Source organism: Rhinatrema bivittatum, chromosome 14 (assembly GCF_901001135.1).
Source record: "Rhinatrema bivittatum chromosome 14, aRhiBiv1.1, whole genome shotgun sequence".
NCBI classification, from domain to species: Eukaryota; Metazoa; Chordata; class Amphibia; order Gymnophiona; family Rhinatrematidae; genus Rhinatrema; species Rhinatrema bivittatum.
In genome coordinates this window covers 26,612,876-26,635,264 of record NC_042628.1, presented here as the reverse complement: position 1 = coordinate 26,635,264, position 22,389 = coordinate 26,612,876, and the positions used below count along the sequence as shown (strand labels likewise).

The following is a 22,389-nucleotide window of genomic DNA, read 5'->3' as shown; positions in this document are numbered from 1 at the left end:
ATAAGGTTCTTTCTTTTAAATTTGTAAGGAAGCCAGTAGTATACAATGTTTGTGAGATCTCAATTTTAACTTTTCTCAAATTTGCATATGATCCTTTGTTAGTAATGTATGTTGAAGTAATGAATGGCTTTACTATTATGGAATAAGATTGAAATATGAACACAGTATCTAGTAGCTAGAGAGGTTTTTACAGAGCCTAATCAAGTTTTTGGAGGCTTCATGCAGCATACATAAAACAATATTTTAAGTTGTTAGGATAGTTCAGATAACAAAAACTGGCTAGTGTAGTCAGTCACTAGTGGAGAAGGTGATTTTTATTGGAAGCTCAACGATCTGAAATCTAAATCTGAGTCGAATAACTCTTCAGCTAGCGATTTTCGAAATGTTTTTAGAAATTTTACTGATCAATTTCTGCAACAAACTGTAACAATGGTAAACTCAAAATGCTATTTTATATTTAGTCATATTGGGGTAGATTTTCAAAGGGATATGTGCGTACCCCCGAAAACCTACCCCAAACCCCCCCCTGGGCACGCCGAGCCTAAGTCCCGGGGCTTTGTAAAAGGGGAGGGAGCGGGACCGGGGGCATGGTGCTGGCCCAGGGGCGTGGTCGAGGCCTCCAGACCAGCCCCCGGGTCGGGTGATGGTGCGCCAGCAGCCCGCTGGCGCGCGCAGATTTACGCCCCCCCAACAAAGGTGGGGGGGGGGTTTAGATGGGGGGGGGGGGGAGTTAGGGAGGGGAAGGTGCGGGGGGTGGAAAGGAAGTTCCCTCCGAGGCACCCTCTTGCGCCCGCCGACCCCGGATTTTATAAGATACGCGCGGCGTCTGGTGCGCGAACAAAAGTACGTGCTCATGTAACTTTATAAAATCCGGCCCATTGTGACTAGGGGTCACAATATGAAGCTCCAAAGAGGTGATTCAGGAATAATGTCAAGGTAACCTTTTTTCAGAGGGTGGTGGATACTTGGAATGCCCTCCTGGAAGAGGTTGTAATAACAAGGACAGTGACAGACTTTAAATAAAAAAAAAAAAACCAAAAAACAGGATAAACACACAATTCCTACTGCAGTGGTCTTCACTAATTTTTAAGCATTGGCCACTTTGGATCCAGAAGGGCTGGAAGAAGGCCAACAAATTTTCATGCTGTGGGTCAATAACGCTACTGACTGCATGTGTTAATGACGTCAAGTCCCCCACCACTCTCTCTGAACCCCCTCTACCTTGTGCCACCATGCACTTGTGCTCTTTTGCTCTTGAACTTGCCTCACCCATTCTTAACTGCTTCCCTACTCAGCAGCTGCAACTCTCCCTTAACTTCCTCATGGCAACTTCTTCTGACCCCTTCCGCTCCCCACTGCAGCAGCGGTAACCTCAGCCTTTTTCAAGCCACAGCAACCCCTTACTATGGTCTGCCACAGGATCAGTGGTACTTCCTCTTGTCTTATAATTGCCAGTGTGCCATACCTGCTGTTGAAGCAGACTCCTTCCTTGCTGTTTCTGCTTCCTGTGCCCCTCCCTTCCAGCTGCTCTTAAGTGGGTTTGGGTCCACAGATACTTTCTCCTTTGTGTCATTTGACTGTGCTGGAGTTAGTCTTAGCCTCACGATGATGGAGAAAAATATGCAAGCAGGGTAATTTAGTCAATTTAAAAAGGTACTTCTATGATACCTGCACGTGTTTAAAAAATGTGGTTACTAGCCAAAGGGAGCAGCTCCATAGGAACTGCCATTGATTTCCCCCCCCCCCCCTTCAAGGCTTACCTTGAACACCACCCTAGTACCAAGGCAGCAGTGATATGGTTATATTGTGTTTCCTGGATGGAACAATTGCAACCCTAAAGTGTAATTTGGCAGTCTGGTTCCATGTGGGAATTTGATCCACTTTGGGTAAATGAGCATAAAATTGCAGCTGGGCAGACTAGGCAGGGCTTTTTGGTGTTTAACAGCCATCAGTTACTATGTTCATGTTAATTGGAGCTAGGAAATTTCTCATTTGTGTTCCATATTTTTTTCTTCTTTACAAAGTTGTCTTGAAGCTAGAGAACTTTGTTTTTCTAAAAATCTTATGTTTCTTGGTCATTCTGATTAGATAGCAAATATAATATACTTACAGAGCAGTAGAGAGGAAAAAGGTAGTTTTACTGAAAAATATGGCAGCAACTGAACTTTTGACAACTTGAAATGTTTATATTTCAAATATTGCCAGAATGTTATGTTGGTAAAAGTAGTTTTCTCTTTCCCAGCTCCTTTAGGAAGTGTCCAATAAAGGAACAATGATTCTTTTTCCATAAATGTACAGCATAGAGAAATTTAATTTCATGCATTTAATGGAACTGTGCAAGTCTGAGCTTACTTTGTTGTGGCATTTCAAATGCCTATTTTCAAGACTGAGCAGGAGATTGATTTTAATAAATGTGAATTTTAGATTGCATTGATATCCCAGCTGTATCCTGACAAGAACTATAGAAAGTAAGAAGGATGAAAAGCTACATGATGGTGCTGCATTAGAGAGACAACGGAGCCTCTACTAGAGCTTGGTCCTAAAGCAGCATGGGAGGATGGCCAAGCAAAGCTGCTGGGTTGGAGCAGTAAACCACGCTGAATCCAGCCTTTTCTAATGCATTATTTACTTTTTATTAATATAATCAACATCATAGCAGACTGCCTACCTTAGCAGTATTCAGTTTACACACAGTTTGTAAACTGTCTTCCCTCTGGACAATGTACATTCAATCCCTTCTGGTTTGGTTAGAACAGTTTTATAGGAGCTGCCTTTCCTGGAGACACAGGGGCCTTCTGATCCCAGCTGGGCTCACAAACTTATCCTGCCCCAGCTGGTCCCACCTTCAGGACTCCCCCTGCCCAGCAGGGTTCCACCCACAGAGCTCTCTCCCTTTGTGGGATTTAAGGTGAACCAGGTATCCAACCTGGTTCTGTGCAGGTTTAAAGGAGAAAGTAAGGGTGTTCTGTCACACAGCATTACCAACATAGATATTTTAAATGGCTTGCAGTTATATCAATGGTAATCTTTTAGTTCAAGGATTGTAGTTCACTGTTAAACTACATTTACAACCAGATTCTGGCCTTACTGATTTTCATCTGACACTTTATGCTAGTAACCATAATATAACCAAAGTTTTTTTTTTACATGTAGGTATCATAGAAGTGCCTTTTCAAATTGACTAAATTACTGATTTTGTAGGATTAGATAAGAATGGGTATGAAGATACCATCTTGTTTTAAGGAGAATTATCACCCAAGTTAACACATTTCAACAATTGGCTTCTTTCAGATTGGTGTCCTATAGTCTGATTTTTGAAACCTGTGTAAACCAAGTTGGTGCAGCAATACAGTCACCACTGTTTTTACACTTTTGAATACTTTTTTTTCTATTGTTAAATTGCACAAAATTGTATTTGAATGCATTTCATTTGTACTTTCATTGTTTTATACCATGTAATTTATAAATTAAAATAATGGGAAATACCTTGAACTTGATAAAGGATCAAATCTGTGTTTGCTGATCTTTAAATGTAGTTTAAGTAACTGAAGTTAGGGATACTAAACATTTAGCGGTAAACTACTGCAAAATTCAGTTAACTCCTTAAATATATTTCCCAGGTTTTGTAGGTAGTTTTGCTTGTGGAATATGGATGTTCTGTTTGGTTATAGTAACAGTTAAGAATAAAATCTTTCCTGGTTTGTGTGCTGCTTTCTGCACTTGTAGTCTGTTTTAAATGTTTTTGAATAATTCTGGTAGTGCTAGCGGAGCTTTATAATCTTTACATCCTTGCCTTTTTTGATGCTGTTCTGTTGAGGACCCTTGCCTTCTAAAATAAAAATGTCAGGATAGATGGTAATACTTTTTTTTTTTTTCTTTGATTAAAAATAAGTGACTCAACTTAAACTAGATTTGGAGGAATAATGTTAACTTGCAGAGTTAGATAAGAATGGGTATGGGTAACTTGCAGAGTTTAGACACGATCTAACTTTTTGAAAATTAAACTTTATCCCAGGACAAGCAGGATGCTAGTCCTCACATATGGGTGACATCGGTAATGGAGCCCTATGTACGGAAGTAAACTGATTAATAGTAAAAATACAGAATGCATTTGTACAGTCTCTGTACAATTATTCATGCTTATTAGTGCCGGTTTACTATTTCATGGTGAACCATAACTACATCATATTATGGATAATTTTCTTCTTATATTGCTTGCATATAGGTAACCATTGTCCATATCCACATTGTATAAAAAAGTTCAATCTTACATTTTTCCAGAATGTACTAATGTTTCATTCCCAGCTCAGATCTTCTATTCTTTGAGTAAGCTAAGGCTGGAGATGCTGCAGTGACAGCATTCACAGCCTTAGGAGGGGATTGGGTGTAGGGAGTCAATTGTCATGCAATTATGACTCCTAGTTTCTGAATTCAGGGCCCATGATTGCAGTAAGCTGGACAGGGATATTAAATAGGGTTAAAACATCTCTTTAACTAGCTATGAAGGCTCACTGTTTCAGATTCCAGTCCTGGTTCTGACTGAGCTGGACATGGCTGGGTTAAAAAAAATAAAAATATTTTCAAGCAGTAACTTAATATGGGAGAAATAGCCAGGGCCCCTAGCTTATGCAATGTTGAGGGGAAGGGCTGTGGAATTTCCTGGTCCATGTGGAATTGCTGCAGGAGACCAGGGAGCTACATCAATCCAGGGAATATTGAGCTCTCCTGTCCTATCAGCTGGCAGCATTTTCAGCAGCTGTTTGGATGTAAAACAACTTCCTGGTTCTTGTGTGGGTCCTGTTCCTCCCCCCCCCCCCCCCCCCAACCAAAAAAAAAAATAATCATGCATCAAGGAGGAGAAGATGGAGCAGTGTTCTTTGTTGACCATGTCGAATGCTGCTTTCATTCATAGGACACTAGTCAATTGTGATTGAAAGCTGCAGTCAGGCCCTGCCAGCAGAGGAGGAGCATGCTGCCCCTCACCACCTCTGCAGCCTGACCGGCATTGTGCTGGCAGTGGGGGGGGGGGGGGCAGGTTTTGTGAAATGGGGTGGGGGTATAAGGGAAAGATGGAGGAGGCTGTGTGAAATGGGAAAGACAAGGGAAGAGGGGATGGGGTGGTTGTGATAGTTTGGAGGGGTTATGGGGAAAGGGCTGGGTCAGTTTCCCAACCCTTTCCTAAAGGCACACCTAACCAGTTGGGTTTTCAAGATATCCTAATGAATATGCATGCGATGGATCTCCAAAGTATGCAAATTTAGTGACTCTAAATCTCATTTCATGCATGTTCATTATATATATCTTGAAAACCTGACTGGCTAGTTGTAACTCCAGCAGAGGATTGGGAAACACTGGGGTTGGAGATATGGGGGATGATAGGCAGACTGAGAGAACTGGGGTTTTGAGACGCATGCTGGGGAAGGGTGAATGAGAGTGTGTATGAATGGACAGATGGGATGGTGGGCAATAAAAAAAAACCCAAAAAAAACTGGGGTAGAAAGGGCGCTAGAGTAGGGATCGCAGACTGTAATGTGAGGGGGAGCAGAACTAGGGCCTGGGGGGGGGGGGCACTTCTTGCTCCTCTATAGATCTCACCCCCAATACCCCCCCCAGTCTGAGAAGGAGGTCCTATGGGGGAGGGGGACTGAAATCTGTAGAAGAGGCACATATCTCCAGGCTTTCCTCTCTAACTCTGTCTTTGCATCCCCCTCCCTTCCTTTCTCTATCCTCCATCCTCTCTTGCCTTACATTCCTTCATTTCCCTCTTGAGATTCCCTTTTCCTCTTGAGATATCCTCACTCTAGCTCGATCACCAAAATCTGTCTAATAAAGAACACAAATTTCTTTTACACAAATATCAGAAAAAATTTTTATAAAGCAAAAAACTAAATAGATTATGCAAAGTTGCCATATAATTGCCACAGAATTTTGAAAAATCTGCCAGTTTGCCAACTCTTGCTGTAGAATCTCAAAGAATCTGGTAAATAGCAAATTAGGAAAGAGCATGTGTTGCATTAGGGGTAATTCTTTTCATGCAGTAAGCTTTTTTTTTTTTTTTTTTTAAATCTTCTGCTCTTGTATCCTTTCTAAATAGCATGCTTTGTATATCTGTTAGCCACTGCACAAGGTGGTCTGCCATTTCAGATGGATCTGTTTCCTGACTTGCCTGAGAGATTATTTTTTGTGGAATATGAAGAAAATAAGTAGCTTTACATTGTGATTGATAGGAAACAGTGGTGGTTACTGTTATGAAAGAGAAGAATTTTCATGTATTGAATCTTTATATATTAACCTGAGAAAGTAAGTGCAATGCCATTAATGGCTGTTTTGTGAGCTGAAATATCTTTTCTTTTCATTTGGTGCACAGTTGTGCCTGAGCTATGTAGATAATTGACAGCCTGGACTTGACCAGCATGGGGGAAAAGTTCTCATTTGGATCCAAAAAGCTAATTCTACATTTACAGTCTTTTGTCCAGTGCTTCCTGTATTACATTATTTGTTGCATTATGCACTGAATTTTCCTTTGCAGTCTTTTGTTGCTTTCAGTATTTGGTGTTCTAAATCCCCCAGTAGTACTGAAACAATTGGAAATGAGTGGAATACACTTCATAAATTCCTATCTGGGAGGCAAGGTATTTATCTTAAATGGTCTGTTGTAGTAGACTTCAACTACAAAATAATGTGCAAGAATTACTTTAATTTTGTTAGCAAGAGGGACCACTAATTCTGAATTGCTTCTGTTTTTCTCTTTAATTGGAGCATACCCTTTCATTTCCTTGAAATTCCTCTGCATGTTGCATGGCCTTTAATAACCCATGCCTTCCACCAACTTTTCATGTTCATTTTCTCCCACACCCTCATTGACCTTTCCCAATATAGTTAGTTAAGGGTTCCCCCTTTTCACTGTTTAGATTTAAAAGGTTACAGCAGACTTGTCAGTTGGAGATGGAAAATTTTTGTTCTGTCATTAACCATTTGACTTGGCTTCTTAATTGACTCGCTCAGCATATTGTATCCATTCAGCCTCAACTGGTCCAGAGTATGTTGCTATTGGTTTCTTGCAGAGTAGCTTAGTGAGTTGTATGCTTATAAAGGTACAGCAAACAAAAATTTAAGTATTTATCAAAATCATTGCTTAAAGTTTGTATTAAGTACATCAAACAAAGCTGATAAAGGGAACAAGTTCAGAACCAATACAGGGGATGGGCTTAAGGTGTTGCCATATACTTATCCCTGTGGCAGAAATTATTAAAACAGTCTTTTTGGAAGGATCCGAGATGGCGACTGCAGTGCTCACAGCATGAAGGCTATCTGCTTTTCTTCGTAATTTATTCCTTTCTTAGAATATGGCATACAAGCCGAAAGCAAAGGGTGAAGGAGAGGTCTTACCCTGTGGCAGACCCCTTTCCCGATCGATCCCCACTCACCTTGTGCATGGGGATCGGTTGGGAGGAAGACATTGGGGAAGTGGTGCATGCCTCACCCCTAGGCGTTTCCATCTCTTTATCCCTGATCTTGAGGATTGCTCCAGCTAACCAGACTGTCTCCCGAGACCCAGAAGCACTGATGGAGAGGGTGCAGGCTGAGGGCACCGATGCTTTGGGACTCCAGTGGAGAGAGAGAGAGAGAGCAGATGGCAGTGAAGGGCTACTCTGTAGGGTCTGCTGACTTGCCAACAGAGGGAAATTTTAAGAACAAGGAAGAGTTAACTTCAGCAGGAGTAGAAGAACCTTCGTAAAATTCAAGCAATTTTTGCTAGTAAGGCCCACACAGATTACACTTGACTGTATGGGAAGCCATTGAAAATCTTGATGCTTCTAACACTATGCAATGAAATCCCTTGATGTTGAAAGCTAAGGAAAATGAGAAAAATACTTTGAATCTTCTAATGTGACTTTCTCACAGAAGCTTGATGTTAAAACAGGAAATAAGCTATTTAAAACACTTGGGAGCTCTTGATAAGAGAACCAGTTGCTACAGAATACATTGGAGAATCTGGAGACTTCTGTCCATTTTTTTTTTTTTTTTTAATTTCCTAAAGTTCTACCTGTATCTGCTTAAGGACATGTTTAAGAAATATCTAATGGAACTATTTAAGGTGCTGGAGCAAGTGGTTCCTTCCTGGTCTCTTATTTGCTCTCTTTCAAGAGGGGCAATGAGGTCCAAATGGGTTCTCAAGGTATGGATCCCTTATTACCATCTAAGTTGGATATTTCCAAGTTTTTTTTTTGGAGACATCCGACAGTGTAATGGTGGAATTTGCTACAATGTTAGTTTAGTTTCTTCTGGAGCCTGATCGTGATTGGGTCTTAATGTTGTATTTCAAGCATCACACAAACTTTTTTACATTTTACGGTCAGGGGATATATCTATATATCGAGAGAGACCTAGAGTACTTCAAATTGGAGCCTTATTTCTTTTAAAGTTTCCGTGTAAATGTCTTGTTAAATGTAAAAGGGTCTCATACTTTCTTTTTTTGCCCCCTCATCTGTCTTTCTCCATAAGACAGTCAGACAGATTGAATTACTATTGCCTGATTCCCAGCTGGATGTTTGAGTATCCTCAATGTTAATATCTCTGCTTTTCTTTAGTTTTTTCCTTGTTGGAAATTCCTGGGAGCAGTGTTGTTGGAATCCTCTCTTGTGCACTTCTGGAAAGTATGAAATGATTTTTCTATCAGGCAAACTTAGGAAATACAAAATAGAAATATACTGCAATTGCAGTTTCTCAATAAAGATTATTCTTGTAATGTTTGAAACTGCATAAATGTGGGGGAAAAAACCCCCAGAAGTCTTTTTAGCAATAAGGAAGAGAAACTGGTAGCACAACCTTATTGGAACATGAGTTGAGAAATTAGCAAACATTGGTGGCTCCCTTTCATACCGCCATTTCAGAAACACTCAATTTATGGCTGGATGCATGGCAAAGAAGAGAAGGAACTTTATCTTCTGTGTGTGGGGTATCTTTTTTTTTTTTTTTTTTTCAGTTTTGTTTTGGGTTTTTTTTTGGATCACAGCATCAAACCAATATGGAAGTGCTTTTGGAAATACAGTGCTTGTGGTTCTGTCTGGCTGTAAGGGCTGGCTTTCAGTTCATGCAGGGAAACAGTGCTCTCATTTTAGTCATGGCATAAGCAATCATTGAATCTAGTGTCCCATTTGCTTACTTTAAGACTTTTTAATTTGGGAATGGTTGAATGGCCAGTGTCTCAGAATTCACAATTATTAAACACACTGAGGCTCGCTTTTTCTGCGAGTTTGCAAAAGTATAGGAGATGGGCTACACTTAATTTGTAAGTGTTAGGTATGTTTCACTGATTTTTCTCATTTAAAAAATGTAATCCCATAAATTCCTGGAAATCTTAAGAGAAAACGTCATTAATTCTGCCTTTAGTAGATAGCACGAGTATAAGGTTTTGGAGGAGTTTGATTCTTGACCCTACAGTGCAAGAGTAAGTGTAGAATTTGTAAATAAAGAACATGTAAAATACCTTTTTTTTTTTTTTTTTTTTTTTTTTTTTTTAAATTATGCAAAAAACAAATGTATCTTGTGGTTTTCTCTAACAGTGTTGTGCTTCTGGAGAAAGCTATAGTACACATGGATATTATACTTCTATATTTGGTATGGTGATAGATGCTCTTAGCATTGAGGCCCATCATGTAACATTAATACAGTGGCATAGTCCTTGCACAGTAATCTGTGTCTTGTAAGCCAGATGGCTGAAAATTATGGAATTTCATCTACAGGGAATAACCTGTTGCCTCAAGTTACCATATAATGCAGGAACAGATGTTTGTCTAGAATCTGAGAGAAGTTGCCTTTAGGAAAACTTTAGGTATTGTGTATACTAGCAAAAAATGTTAACACATTTTGAACCCTTGTTGGTGTGTGTTTTTTTTTGTTTTTTTTTTTTAAGCCGAGGTTTAAAGAAGACAACCCAGGAATAAGCAGAGCAGCTGTATCATATTGTGAAAATATACATTTTTTAGCGTGCTAGTTATCCTGCCCTATTTGTTTAATCCCTTTGCTCCCCATTTCCAGCAGTTAGAGACTAACTAGTAATGGTACCAAAACTGTGTTTTTTTTTTTTTGTTGAGGGATATGCTCAAGAACCCACAAAAAGGAAATGTGCTCAAACATTTCAGTGGTGTGTGCATTATTATTCTGTCCAAATGTTTGTTTACAGTATATGGTGCCCCATGCTAAATGTACATACACTACAATTATTTAGATTGCCTGCTCTAATTGTATTAAGTGGTATTCTAGTGTACATTCAAACAAATAGTAACAGTGGATTGTTTGGACTGCATTCAACCTTTGTAGTATGTGTTAAGTCCCAGGCAATAGTTAGGAGCAATGGCTCTAAGGAAGAATGTGTTCAAGCAGGTTTGATTTTAGCCTTTTATTTTTCTAAAGGCTTTCCATAATGAATATTTGTTAGATATTGCCATATGTTATCAGGTTAGGATAACCTGGTAAAAGATCTGTTTACAACACTCAAGGACTCTAGTTCACTGTCCCTGGTTTAAGTTGCAGTTTAATGTCTGAGTTTAATTCCTTTTCCACTATTTCAGCTAAACTGTAGTGCATGTTTACTTCTGCTTCCAGTATTTCTAATGGGGCCTGTTCACTAAATGCATGTTAGCACATGTTGCATTTTAGTTAATAGACCCCATAATGCTTTACATTTCTGAGCATTTGACACATTTTGTGAATGTTCCCTAAGATGTGGTGTTGGGTTATTTTTTCAAGACCACACTTCTGATATGCTAGTGTGACTTGCTAGTTTCCATAACTTAAGTGATGTGCTTTCAGTTTTAAGATCTCAAGATCTAGATGGAACAATTCAGTAGGTTGGCCTTCCTAAATTCATTGCCAGAATGTAGAAATGACAGTAGTGTAGCTAGGTTTATAAAAAAAAAAAAAAAAAAAAAAGTTTGGACATGTTCTTATTTACTAGGTAGACATTATTTATATGTGGGCATTAGATCCCATGCTGCTATCTAATATTTGGGATCCTGCCAGATACTTGTGACCTGAATTGGAAACAGGATACTGGGGTTGATGGACCCTTGATCTGACCAGGTATGGCAATTGTGTAGTAAGCTTTGGTCTAACACTAGCAGTGAACTTCAGTTTTAACATCCTATTTCATTTATGGAATCTGTACATTTTTCAGGAATCAAATGCTAAACAAATTGCATAGCACTGTCAATGTCTAAATCCGGTGATAAGATATCTCTTGTCCTGGAGTGCCACAAACGGGTCTGATTATCAGGATGTCAATCATGAATATATATATATATATATATATATGAAGTATATTTGTATACACTGCCTCATGCATATTGATTTTGAATATCCTGAAAACCAGACCTTGTTTGTGGCACTCCAGGACAAGAGTTGCCTACCCCTGGTCTAGTGTGTTATGTTGCTAAGGCATGACTGTTCATAAAGTATAGCAGCAAAATAAACTATAGATGGTCACTGTATTTATAAAGCTATTTAAAAACTTGGTCGATTTCTAATTGTTAGGATTTTAAGTTACTCAATTACAAATATTCTTTTCTTACCTGTCTTGATTCTTGACATGAACAAGATTTACATTTTATACTCTGGTCTGACCATAAGTTCAATTGGTCCATCTTTCTACCCCTCTGCCAGACTATCATGTACTAAACTTCAATCCTTTTAACTGCTGTGCACCAAAAATCTGGAACATGTTACTATTAACTTTATGCCTTGAGCCTTGCTACCTCATATTCAGGAGAAAAAAGCTAAAGCATGGCTTTTTACCCAGGTCTTCCCTGCAAAAACCACCTGCTCATTGACTGACCTACTTAACATAAATAAGATCTATTAGTCACTCACTTTAGGACTTCTAGCTATGTCAGCTGTGAATCACTCATTAACTGTAAGCTAATTCAAATGGTTTCTCTGTTTAAATCTATTTTCCCCTCTGTAAGCAGGCCGAACTAGCCATGCTTTCTGGGTGACATCCTCCGGGCGGCACAGGACAGAGGTTTCTCTTAGAATGCAGAGCTTTGCGTGCATGTGCGGAGGTTTCCCCTCAGACTTTCTTTTCCCGTGCAGCCGGATGGTAGTACGGAAGGCCTTTCTCATCTTCTTATTTTCATCACTTTAAGTAACCCCCCAAACAGGACTTAAGTGCCTCCATGGCTCCAAAAACATGGGGTTTAAGTATTGCCAGTGTGACAAAATTACGACCATCACAGATGGACATAAATACTGCTACCTCTGCCTCAGGCCGAATCATTAGCAAGCCTCATGCTGTGACTATGGAAGGATGTACCCCCGTGCCAGGAGGCTGCATATGGCTCAAATTGAACAGCTGTGAGAAGGTTAGGCTTCATCAGGGTCTTAGGCCACCATTCTGCCCAGTCCTTGCTTGGGCACAAGATGCAGCAGATCCCACATGAAAAAGGGTGGCGTTGGATCCAATGGATACCTCAACCAAACATGGCCAGATATGAAAAATTCCCAAAGAGCCAGAGCTATCACAGGCTGCTGAAAAAAGGCGCAAAATGACTGTATATGTGTCGGAGATTGTCGTTGGGAGGGCAGAAGCTGAAGGGCTGCCCTGCACATCCGAATCACAACAGAAGCCAGAGATGCGCCCTTTGGCACACCCAAACGCAATGCAAAAGGGTAGTCTGGTTTACGTCTACAGCATCAATTGATGCACAACGCAAGAGTTGAAGGCATCAAAGGAAGCCCCTCCTTTGGCGCAGTCGTCTTGGTGCAGTCTTGAGTTGACGACTGTCTATTAAGAAACCACAACAAGAGATGGTTGGGAGTCACTAGCCCAAAGTGAAGCCTGTGAACATGCATCCCTCCATAAGTCACGGGATCCTTGGCTAATTTTCCTACCAGATGACCTCATGGGGATGGACGGATGGACCCATCTAATAGAGAAGACATTGTTTTCTCCAATAGGTTTTATTAGAGGGATCCTCAACAACATCCTCCCACAGAGTATACTCAGATATGACATCCTTATCACAACAAAAAAAGGCAATTCAACCCATCAAGACAAACTTGGAGCTCCATAGAGGGCCAGATTCCTCTATATTGATGGCGGCTGTGCCTACATCTCATAAAACGTACAGGACACCACAACTGGGAAAGGAAAAAATCTTGACCCTGCTCAGAGGAACACATTCTGCTCATGGGGGTGTGGCCTCACAGGCTATGACAACAGATATCGGCCAGTTTTAAAACATTCTCCTTGCTCAACACGGAGCAACACCTGGACCCGAGGGACTCTCCCCCAACTTCCCTGGGTAGTTCCACAGATATGAGGACCCTACGAAGCCTTCATCACCCCCCCAGAAGATCACCATCTACGAAGCTTTTGAAAAGTCTGCACGCATGTCTGCAGCTTTGATAGCATTTGCATGGAGCCAGACTACCCTACGAACTGCTATCAGGGAGGACGTGCATGGCAAGCTGGCGGACTTGCCATGCAAAGGGGATTTGGGGAGACTTAGGGAGACTCTCTCCCAAATTAAAAACAATATAGTGGTTCTCTTATGTGCCTTCCTCACAGATCAACAAGGCTCTGCGAAAAGGTATTATAGCCAATATAAAAAACTATTACCAGAGGTGTCCCTACAGATTATATTCATCCTTTTGGATGCAGCCGTACCAGCTGCCTAGAAATGGTGATGACAAAACCAGTCTAGAGGCAGTCTGAGCCAACAACCTCAAAACTACAGGTTTCTGTCCAAAAGGACAGCAGAATTTTTAAATACTCCTGGGTCACGGCAACCACTGAGTTGGGGGCAGAAACGCACATTTTTACCATTCTTGGGAATCCATCACATCAGATCTTTTGATCTTGAACATCATTCACAATGACTACAAGCTGAACTTCAAGAAACTCCCGTCAATCCCTATCCTATAGTTCAGTTCCAGGACCAAACACAAACTACACTCCTGAAATAGAGGTTTTCTCACTGCTCCATCACAGGGTGATATGTACCCTGTCTCATCCCTACTGCAATGGGATTCTATTCCCAATACTTCCTCATCCCAAAGAAATCCAGGGGCTTTTTCCCAATCCTGGACCTTGGCTCACTCAACAAATTTATTTGAACAAGTTAAAGATGACATCTCAAATCAGTTCCACATTCCTCTAGTTAACAATTGGATGTGCTCACTGAATCTCAGATGCATATTCTTACATCCCAACACATCACTCTTCTTGGCGTTACCTTCACTTCCAAGTCCACTCCCATCAATACAAAGTTCTCTCATCTGCCCTGAGAATCTTCATAAAATACCTTGCCATAGCTGTGGCCAATCTCAGAAGGAAGGGAATTAAGAATATTTCTTTACCTGGACGATTGATCATTTCCCCACAGTCAATAACACTGCGGACACATCTGAGACTGTTCTCTGTCTGGAAAACCTGGGATTCATCAAATTCCAAAAAATCAAACTTTTATCCTGCAGATATTGCAATTTATAGGAGCAAAAATAAATATTTTTCAAGGTGTATCTACTAGCCAAATGAGTCAGAGCCCTATGTTAAATAGTTCAACTGTGGGAGCAGTCTCGTTTCTCTGCATGAGATGTCCTGACCTTGTTGGAGTCACTTGGCAGCAGCAATCATCCTATACTGTTCTGGGGTCTCAAATACCAATAGTCTTAATTCAGGTAACCAATTCCACCAGATTGGCGTTAACATTTTGACATGAAACTGGAAATAGCCTGGTGGCTAAAACAGTCTGTCCTAACAATAGGAGCACCATTTTGCTTCCCAATGCACCAACTCTTAACTAATGATAAAAGCATCAACAAAAGGTTGATGTGCCCATCTATCTGGACTTGATAATACAGGGATTATGGTCTGAAAGCAAATGTCAAATCAACCTTCTAGAATTAAGGGTGATAAATGTTTGCATATTTACACTTCAACTTCGGGGAATGTGTGTAATGATACACATGGGCAATCAAGTAGTGATGTTCCACATAAACAAAAAGATCAGCCTCCAGAACCTTGTGCAGAGAGGTGGTGCAGATTCTGGAATGGGCAGAAGCTTGCTTCATCAACTTGCGAGCAGCTAACCTACTGGGTGGTTGTGAACATGAAAGCAGACACTCAGAAGAATATTCCATCCCCACGAGTGGGCCCTGCAGCAGAAGGTGACTAATCACTTTGCCACATGGGGTATGCCATGTATGGACCTATTCGTGACAGAATACAACAGGAAATTATGCTGGTTCTGTTCAGTCTACCCAAGAACCAGGAGACGCTCTTAGGATGCATTCCTCATAACCTAAGTGGGAAACCTCTTCATGGCCCATCTAATTTGCTCATATTCCCCCTCCTGTGGCAATACTACAGGTCCTGTTTGATCTGTAACTTTAACTTTATTTAACTGCAGCTAAGGAGCCTTTCCCTTTATTTGTCTGTGCGTATATATACACGCATAGTGGCTTGCATAAAAAGTTAGATTTGTGTGGATTACAAATGACACTTAACACAAATTGTTAGACAGTATGTTTGCAAGCCAGTATGCTCTGAAAGAAAAATGTTACAATTTATTTCTCTGCAGTTTTTGTAAAATAAACTGAAAATGCTGTTTACATAAGTAATCAACCCCTGTGCTGTGGAAGCTTCAAGTGTACACAAACTAAAGATATTGCCCTATAAATTGGCTTGCAATTGGCCTCTACCTGTGAATCAGTGTTAAAAAAAAACCCAAAACAAAAAAAAAAAACAACTCTGCTTTTCTAGGTAAAAGACTCCCAAATTCCAGTACCATTGGTCAGACTGTGAATCTGAAGGAAAGCTGTGAAAATGAAGACCAAAGAGCATTCTAAGGAAATTTAGTTATAGACCTGCACAAGATAGGATATTGTTTTGTAGCCTTTTCCTAAGTGCTTGGATATCCCAGTGAGCACTGTCGGATCAATTATGAGGAAATGGAAGCTGCATCCTACCACCCAGACACTGCTTAGACAAGGCCGTCCCTCAGAACTCAGCATCAGAGCAAGGAGGAGACTTGTGAAGGAAGCCAGAGAGGCCAACAATCACTTTTAAGGAGCTACAGCATTCAGTGACTGAGACTGGAGTGGAGGCGCAGCAGTCAACCATATCAAGAGCTCTGCATACAACTGGCCTGCATGAGAGGGTGGCTAGAAAGAAGCCATTACTTAAGAACATAAGAACATGCCATACTGGGTCAGACCAAGGGTCCATCAAGCCCAGCATCCTGTTTCCAACAGTGGCCAATCCAGGCCATAAGAACCTGGCAAGTACCCAAAAACTAAGTCTATTCCATGTAACCATTGCTAATGGCAGTGGCTATTCTCCAGGTGAACTTAATAGCAGGTAATGGACTTCTCCTCCAAGAACTTATCCAATCCTTTTTTAAACACAGCTATACTAACTGCACGAACCACATTCTCTGGCAACAAATTCCAGAGTTTAATTGTGCGTTGAGTAAAAAAGAACTTTCTCAGATTAGTTTTAAATGTGCCCCATGCTAACTTCATGGAGTGTCCCCTAGTCTTTCTACTATCCGAAAGAGTAAATAACCGATTCACATCTACCCGTTCTAGACCTCTCATGATTTTAAACACCTCTATCATATCCCCCCTCAGTCGTCTCTTCTCCAAGAAAAACCACATCAAAGCATATCTGTAGCTTGCCAGAAAGAATCAGTGAGACAGCTAAAATGTGGGATAAGGTTTTGTGGACAGGAGACAAAAATGAAGCTTTTTGGCCAAAATTCAAAATGAAATGGGTGATGTAAACCTAACACTGCTCATTCCTCAACAAAAATCATCCCAACAGTAAAGTATAGGGGTGGCAGCATCATATTGTGGGGATGCTTTTCCTCAGCGGGGAGTGGACATCTTGTTAGAATTTAAGGACAGATGGATGGGGCAACATTCAGGGAGATACTGCAAAACCACCTGCTTCAGTCTGCTAAAAAAAAAATATTAAAACTTGGGGGGGAGTTCATCTTTCAACAGGACAATGATCCCAAGCACAAGGTCAAAGTAACACGCGTGGTCGAACAGAAAGGTGAATGTTCTACAATGGTGAGGTCAAAGTCCAGGTCTCGGTCCAACTGAGAATCAGTGGCACTATTTGAAAATTGCAGTCCATAAGCGTCATCCAACCAGTCTGAACCACCTGGAGCAAATGAGCCAGGAAGAATGGGTAAAAATCATTCCCAAGCAGTGTGCACAGCTGGTAGAAACCTATCCCAACCGAGTTAAAGCTGCTATTGCAGCAAAAGGTGGTTCTACCAAGTACAAGTCTGAAGGGGTTGAATACGTTTGCAAGCAGCATTTTTCAGTCTTTATTGTGTAAAAAAAAAAAAAATGCAGAGAAATAATTGTGACTTGAAAATGTTTACTTTTAAGAGCATACTGGATTGCAGTACACATTTGTTCCAGACAGTATCTGTCATTCCACTCATCTGACTTTTGCAAGCCTTTGCGTGTGCACACAGTGTCTTTCAAAAGTATTTGGGGCCCCCCCCCCAAGGTCAGGAGATGTCAAGATTACAAATTTACAAATGACACACACATTGTTTCAGACAGTATGTTGCAAACCAGTATGATCTTAAATTTTCAAATCACAATTTATTATTTCTCTGCATTTTTTGTAAAAAAAAACAAAACAAAAAACTGAAATTCATTTTTTTTTTCTTTGAGCATCTCCCTTTAACACGGTGCACATCTTTTGTTATGACCACAACTCCTGTTTCAAAGCATCTCCTTTTTTGTTACTGAGGTAGCCAACTCAAACCCAAGGAGGTGATATGGCTGTTACTACAGTTGTGGTTTCTAGCGACTCACCAACTAGCAGTGCTGAGGGTCTGCTTCAGATGAGGTGCCCTTCCAGCTCTGTGCCCAGGAAATGTCATCTAAGCCAACTGGACCAGGATCATCTGGGGAGGGCAGGATTTGCAGAAACAGCCGAGGGCAAAAATCTTTTCAAGGCCTCTTAGTTCATGCCATATTCATAATTTACATGTCAGCAGCATGCATACATTAAGACTTTTGACGAGCAGCAGTACCCTAGTCTTTAGTGGTGTGACCAAGTAGCAGTCTTTTTTTTTTTTCAAAACAGAAAATACTTGCGTGATAGAAAAATGTCAATTGAAAATGTATCTTAACTGATAACTTTTTTTTTCTAGCTGTGCTGCTGAAAGATGCATCATTCTTTAAATTTCTATCTTTTCCCTTTCTTTACAGGTCTCAGTGGTGCAATGGCTAGTATAAGCGTCCGCTCAAGCACCCCAGGCTCTCCTACTCATGTTAGCGGTGGTTCTAATGCTAGTCGTAGGAGAAACGGACTTCATGATGTCGATTTGAACACTTTCATATCAGAAGAAATGGCACTCCACTTGGACAATGGTGGAACTAGAAAGCGTACCTCGGCCCAGTGTGGCGATGTCATTACAGACTCGCCAACCCATAAACGCAACCGAATGATCTAAACTGCACAAAATTTCAAACTCACCATGCTGCTTGAAAGCCACTTGATCCTCAACATACTATTGACAAGGAAACATGAGGCCATCTTCCCTTTTTCACTGTTTAAAACAAGTGAATTCAATAATGATTGCGATAAAGGAAGTTCTAGGTATTACAATAGATGCCTTTTTGTAGCTATGGCTTTCTTTAAACTATATTCATGGCAGAGGACATCAGATATTGTGTAGTAGTTAGCAAGAACATCATAGGCGAACATGTATCTGTTCCAATGCTAAAAGTGACCTTACTTGTATTCTTCAAGGGAAAGGAAATATCAGATGTTTGGTTTATAGAATGCTTTTTTTTTGTCATTTATTTCCCGCTGTGTTGAGTATTTGCTTCAACAGTATTGCCAATTTGACTGAAATTGTCTAAACATGACTTGGCATTTTTGTCAAATCTGCAGGCTTCCATTCTCGCAGCACTGTACTACCATGCACCTAGTTTCTATATAGTAACAGTGTGCAAGTTATAAATATTGGACTGTACCCGTTTTTCAGTTTTAAAAGCAATTGATGATTCTGGTGATTGTGTGATAATGTAGAGAGGTGCTATGATGGTCATGCAATTAATACTTAATATTGAATCAATACGAGGATCTTTATTGGATTCACTTTGTGTGTTTTAGTGCTCTGAAGTAACAATATTAAATTTCTCCCCAATTAACCTTGTAGGCTTTAAATTTGTCAGTTTAAGAATGTGTATGCACTCATTTACGTGCTGGTATCCTTGTGGTTGTAAATGTAAACAGTACAGACTGCACTAAATACTGATCCACCTTTTTAAAGGAAAATGTTCTGTAGTTGAAAATGATCATTTTGTTTTTCATTGCTAGTGAAGGGTAGATATTTATATGCAGTTGTATCCCTTTTATATATGGCTTGTAAAGTAATTCATACTTTGGGAAGTAAGCACATTTTTGTTGAAAGTACACGTTTTATCTGCTTAGGACAATTCTGATCCAGTCAATTTTTTTTCTTTTTTTTTATTCTGCAATATTTCTGCCCATCTGTCTGTTTCCACCCCCCCCCCCCCCCCAAAAAAAAAACAACAACAAAAAAGTATAACCATGCAGGTTGTACAAACAGGTTAGAGAAGCATTTAAATTGAATGGTTTTCTGAACATACATAATGCCATTGAAGATTTGAGTTCATCTTCCAGTGGCTTGAATTCTTATAATGGCATGTTCGGTGGTTAAACAAAACTTGCAACATAGGGATTCTATTTGTTAGCTTTATCTGTTTTCTTGTTTAGAGATCTCTTTAGTCAGTTTTAAATCCTGGTGTGAAAAGGTCCCCTCTTTCTATCGAGATTTTCAATTAAGTATTTCTGTAGTCTATTGAAATTTAAAAAATCTCTTTAATTTGTACCACCAATTAAAAAAAAACCCAATTGTGGTGATTTCCTGTTCTAGCGAACACAAAACACTTGCAGATAACAGAACCTTCAAGATCTTAACAGTGCACAACCTTTTGAAAGCCTGCTAGTCTGGTTTTAGACACTTCTCCAGACTAGTTTTGTCAAAAGTGCTAGTGAATAGCACCGTTCTTGACCTACTAATACATAAATTTGTCAATGGAATAACTAAGTTCACATTTCAAATACTAAGAATGACTTAGAATTAATATAAAGAATTGTAGGCACTCGCTCATCTTTGTTGCATTTTTACCTTTCATCAGGTATGTGAAATTAGCTGTTCAGCAAAAAATTGTGGAAATTATGACTTTTGTATAGAAGTTTTAAAAAGAAAAAAATCTTCATAATGTTACATCCTTATGTTTGAAAGTAGTTGGCAGGAGGTGCTTATATCAGTAATTGCTGAAGAAATGAAAATAGCTGAAACAGATTCTGACATCTGCCTCTAAGAGTAAAGGCTTTTTTTTTTTTGTAAACTTTCCTCCTGTATTGGATGTGCTGCAGATAGCTGAAGTTCTGTTTTGCTACCAACATTTCTGTAACTGGCAGCAGAAGACAGCACTTGATTTATGGGGCTCATAAGCCACCTGACTACAAGGGGTAAAGGAAAGCAGATTGTTTACAGCTCACCATACTTCCACCCCAACTGCAAAGGAGACTTCCCTTACCTATATTAGCTACAATATTGCAAGTTTACAAAAATACCTGTTTATGCTCGGTCTAGTGGCTGGAAACCATGAAGTCAATTAAGTGTAAAAGGCACTAAATCTCATGGTTCTCTGATTAATTTGTTGTATTTCCATTTGCTTTGAAGTTTGTATGTTCATGCTGCTTTTGCAAGCTAGGATATCTGAGCACATAACCTGATGAGGCTTCACCATTTTTATATTAGGCTAATTCTACCTTTTATTCCTTAACATTGGCAATTAGTTATCCTATTCCTGGTAGTACGATTCACGCCAGTATATATATATATATATTATTATTATTTTTTTTTGGTGCCATGGACTTAATACATAGGATGCTTCTTGTATTTGGATAATCATATGTCAGTTTCCTAAATTTTACCCCCTATATTTTCTAATGTTCTGTGGCTTCCTCCTAAATTAGACATGAAAGCTAAAGCAAATATTTAGTTATAGGGAGCTATTTACAGTGAAAGTATTGAAAGCTAAAGCTCAGGTTTCAAATGTCACTTTCTGTGCCAACAGCATAAAATTCATTGTAAAATGGGAATACTTTTTGGCGTTATTTTAATATACTTAATAGCACTTTGAGGTTTTTGTCTTGGTTTGTAGTATTTACATTTTTATGGGGAGATCGATGTAGTAATCCAATTTCTCCTGTTAGTCCTAATTTTTAGGTGTGCAACTTCATCATTTTTGCTGTTCAAATCATTAAAGGGATACAGTGTTCATTCTGAAAAATTCATTAAACATTTTCTAGCTATGGCAATCATTTCTACTTTTTTACTAAGTTTCACTGCAGTCAATTTATCCCCTTCACAAACAGTAAAATTCTAAAATGTTAGATTGCTGTTGCAGTGAAGTACTGCTGGAAGGCTAAACATGATTTTGGGACTGGAGATGGTAGTCGCACAACAGCCATGTCCTACCTTTTTTTAAATAAAAACAAATCATTACTCTGAGCTACAGGCTAACTTATCAAATGTGATTTTTTTTTTTTTAAACTGAGAAATAGCAGGGAAAACTAGCAGGAACTGTCAGATACTGCAAGTTTGAATTATGGCCCAAAGATTGTTTGTTTTTAAGTGGACCTTGTCTGTTTCATTTTTCTCATGTGCAACATTTCATATAGTCCATCTTGCCCTTTGGGCTGGTGAGCCAGGTATGATTGTCAATTACTTCCAACTCTTTTCTTTCAACTCCATTTTTAGAGTTACTTACATGATTTAATGACTGATTTTTGACTTATGCAGAAAAGGTCTACAGTTACCCTTTTACTAATTTTAAATGTGGTATACCTAACTTGATTGATATATAACATTTAAAGCCATAAAGATAATAAAAACTAAACACAACACACAGGGCTTGTTTGTGGTGGTTTCTTTAAGGCATTCAGAGGGAAGAAACTAGTTTTACTAACTTTCTACCCTTTCAAAATATTAGAAATGCACCCTTTAGAGATTCTAACATGCTTATTTTTAATACAACTTGGACAGATTTTGTGCATAGAATAACACATTACATTTCACGGTTATCTATCCTTTTCTCATTTGCTGAATCATGGTTTACTTAAGTTTTTCATCAAATCCATTTCATCATTAAAGTTGGGTATGAAAAGAATTTTGATATTTCCTGGTTACCAGTTGCCAAAAGTTTGATTTCTTTTACCTGCTTATCTTTTTTACAGAAAAATCGGTCGGAGCAAGATCTAACAAAGCTATCCATATGCCTAATTACCCATCTCTCCGTCCTGAATCTAAA

The 22,389-nt window shown here is 39.5% G+C and overlaps 1 protein-coding gene across 1 annotated transcript in view; it reads left to right on the top strand.

Annotated features, from left to right (window-relative positions):
- Positions 1-21,985, top strand: part of C14H16orf72 (chromosome 14 C16orf72 homolog) — a 32,866-nt gene extending 10,881 nt beyond the window's left edge. The window contains exon 4 of the mRNA XM_029576292.1: positions 18,244-21,985. Coding sequence (XP_029432152.1) covers positions 18,244-18,488 — 245 coding nt within the window. The 3' untranslated portion in view covers positions 18,489-21,985. The remainder of the gene's footprint in view (positions 1-18,243) is intronic.
- Positions 21,986-22,389: the final 404 nt, after the last annotated feature.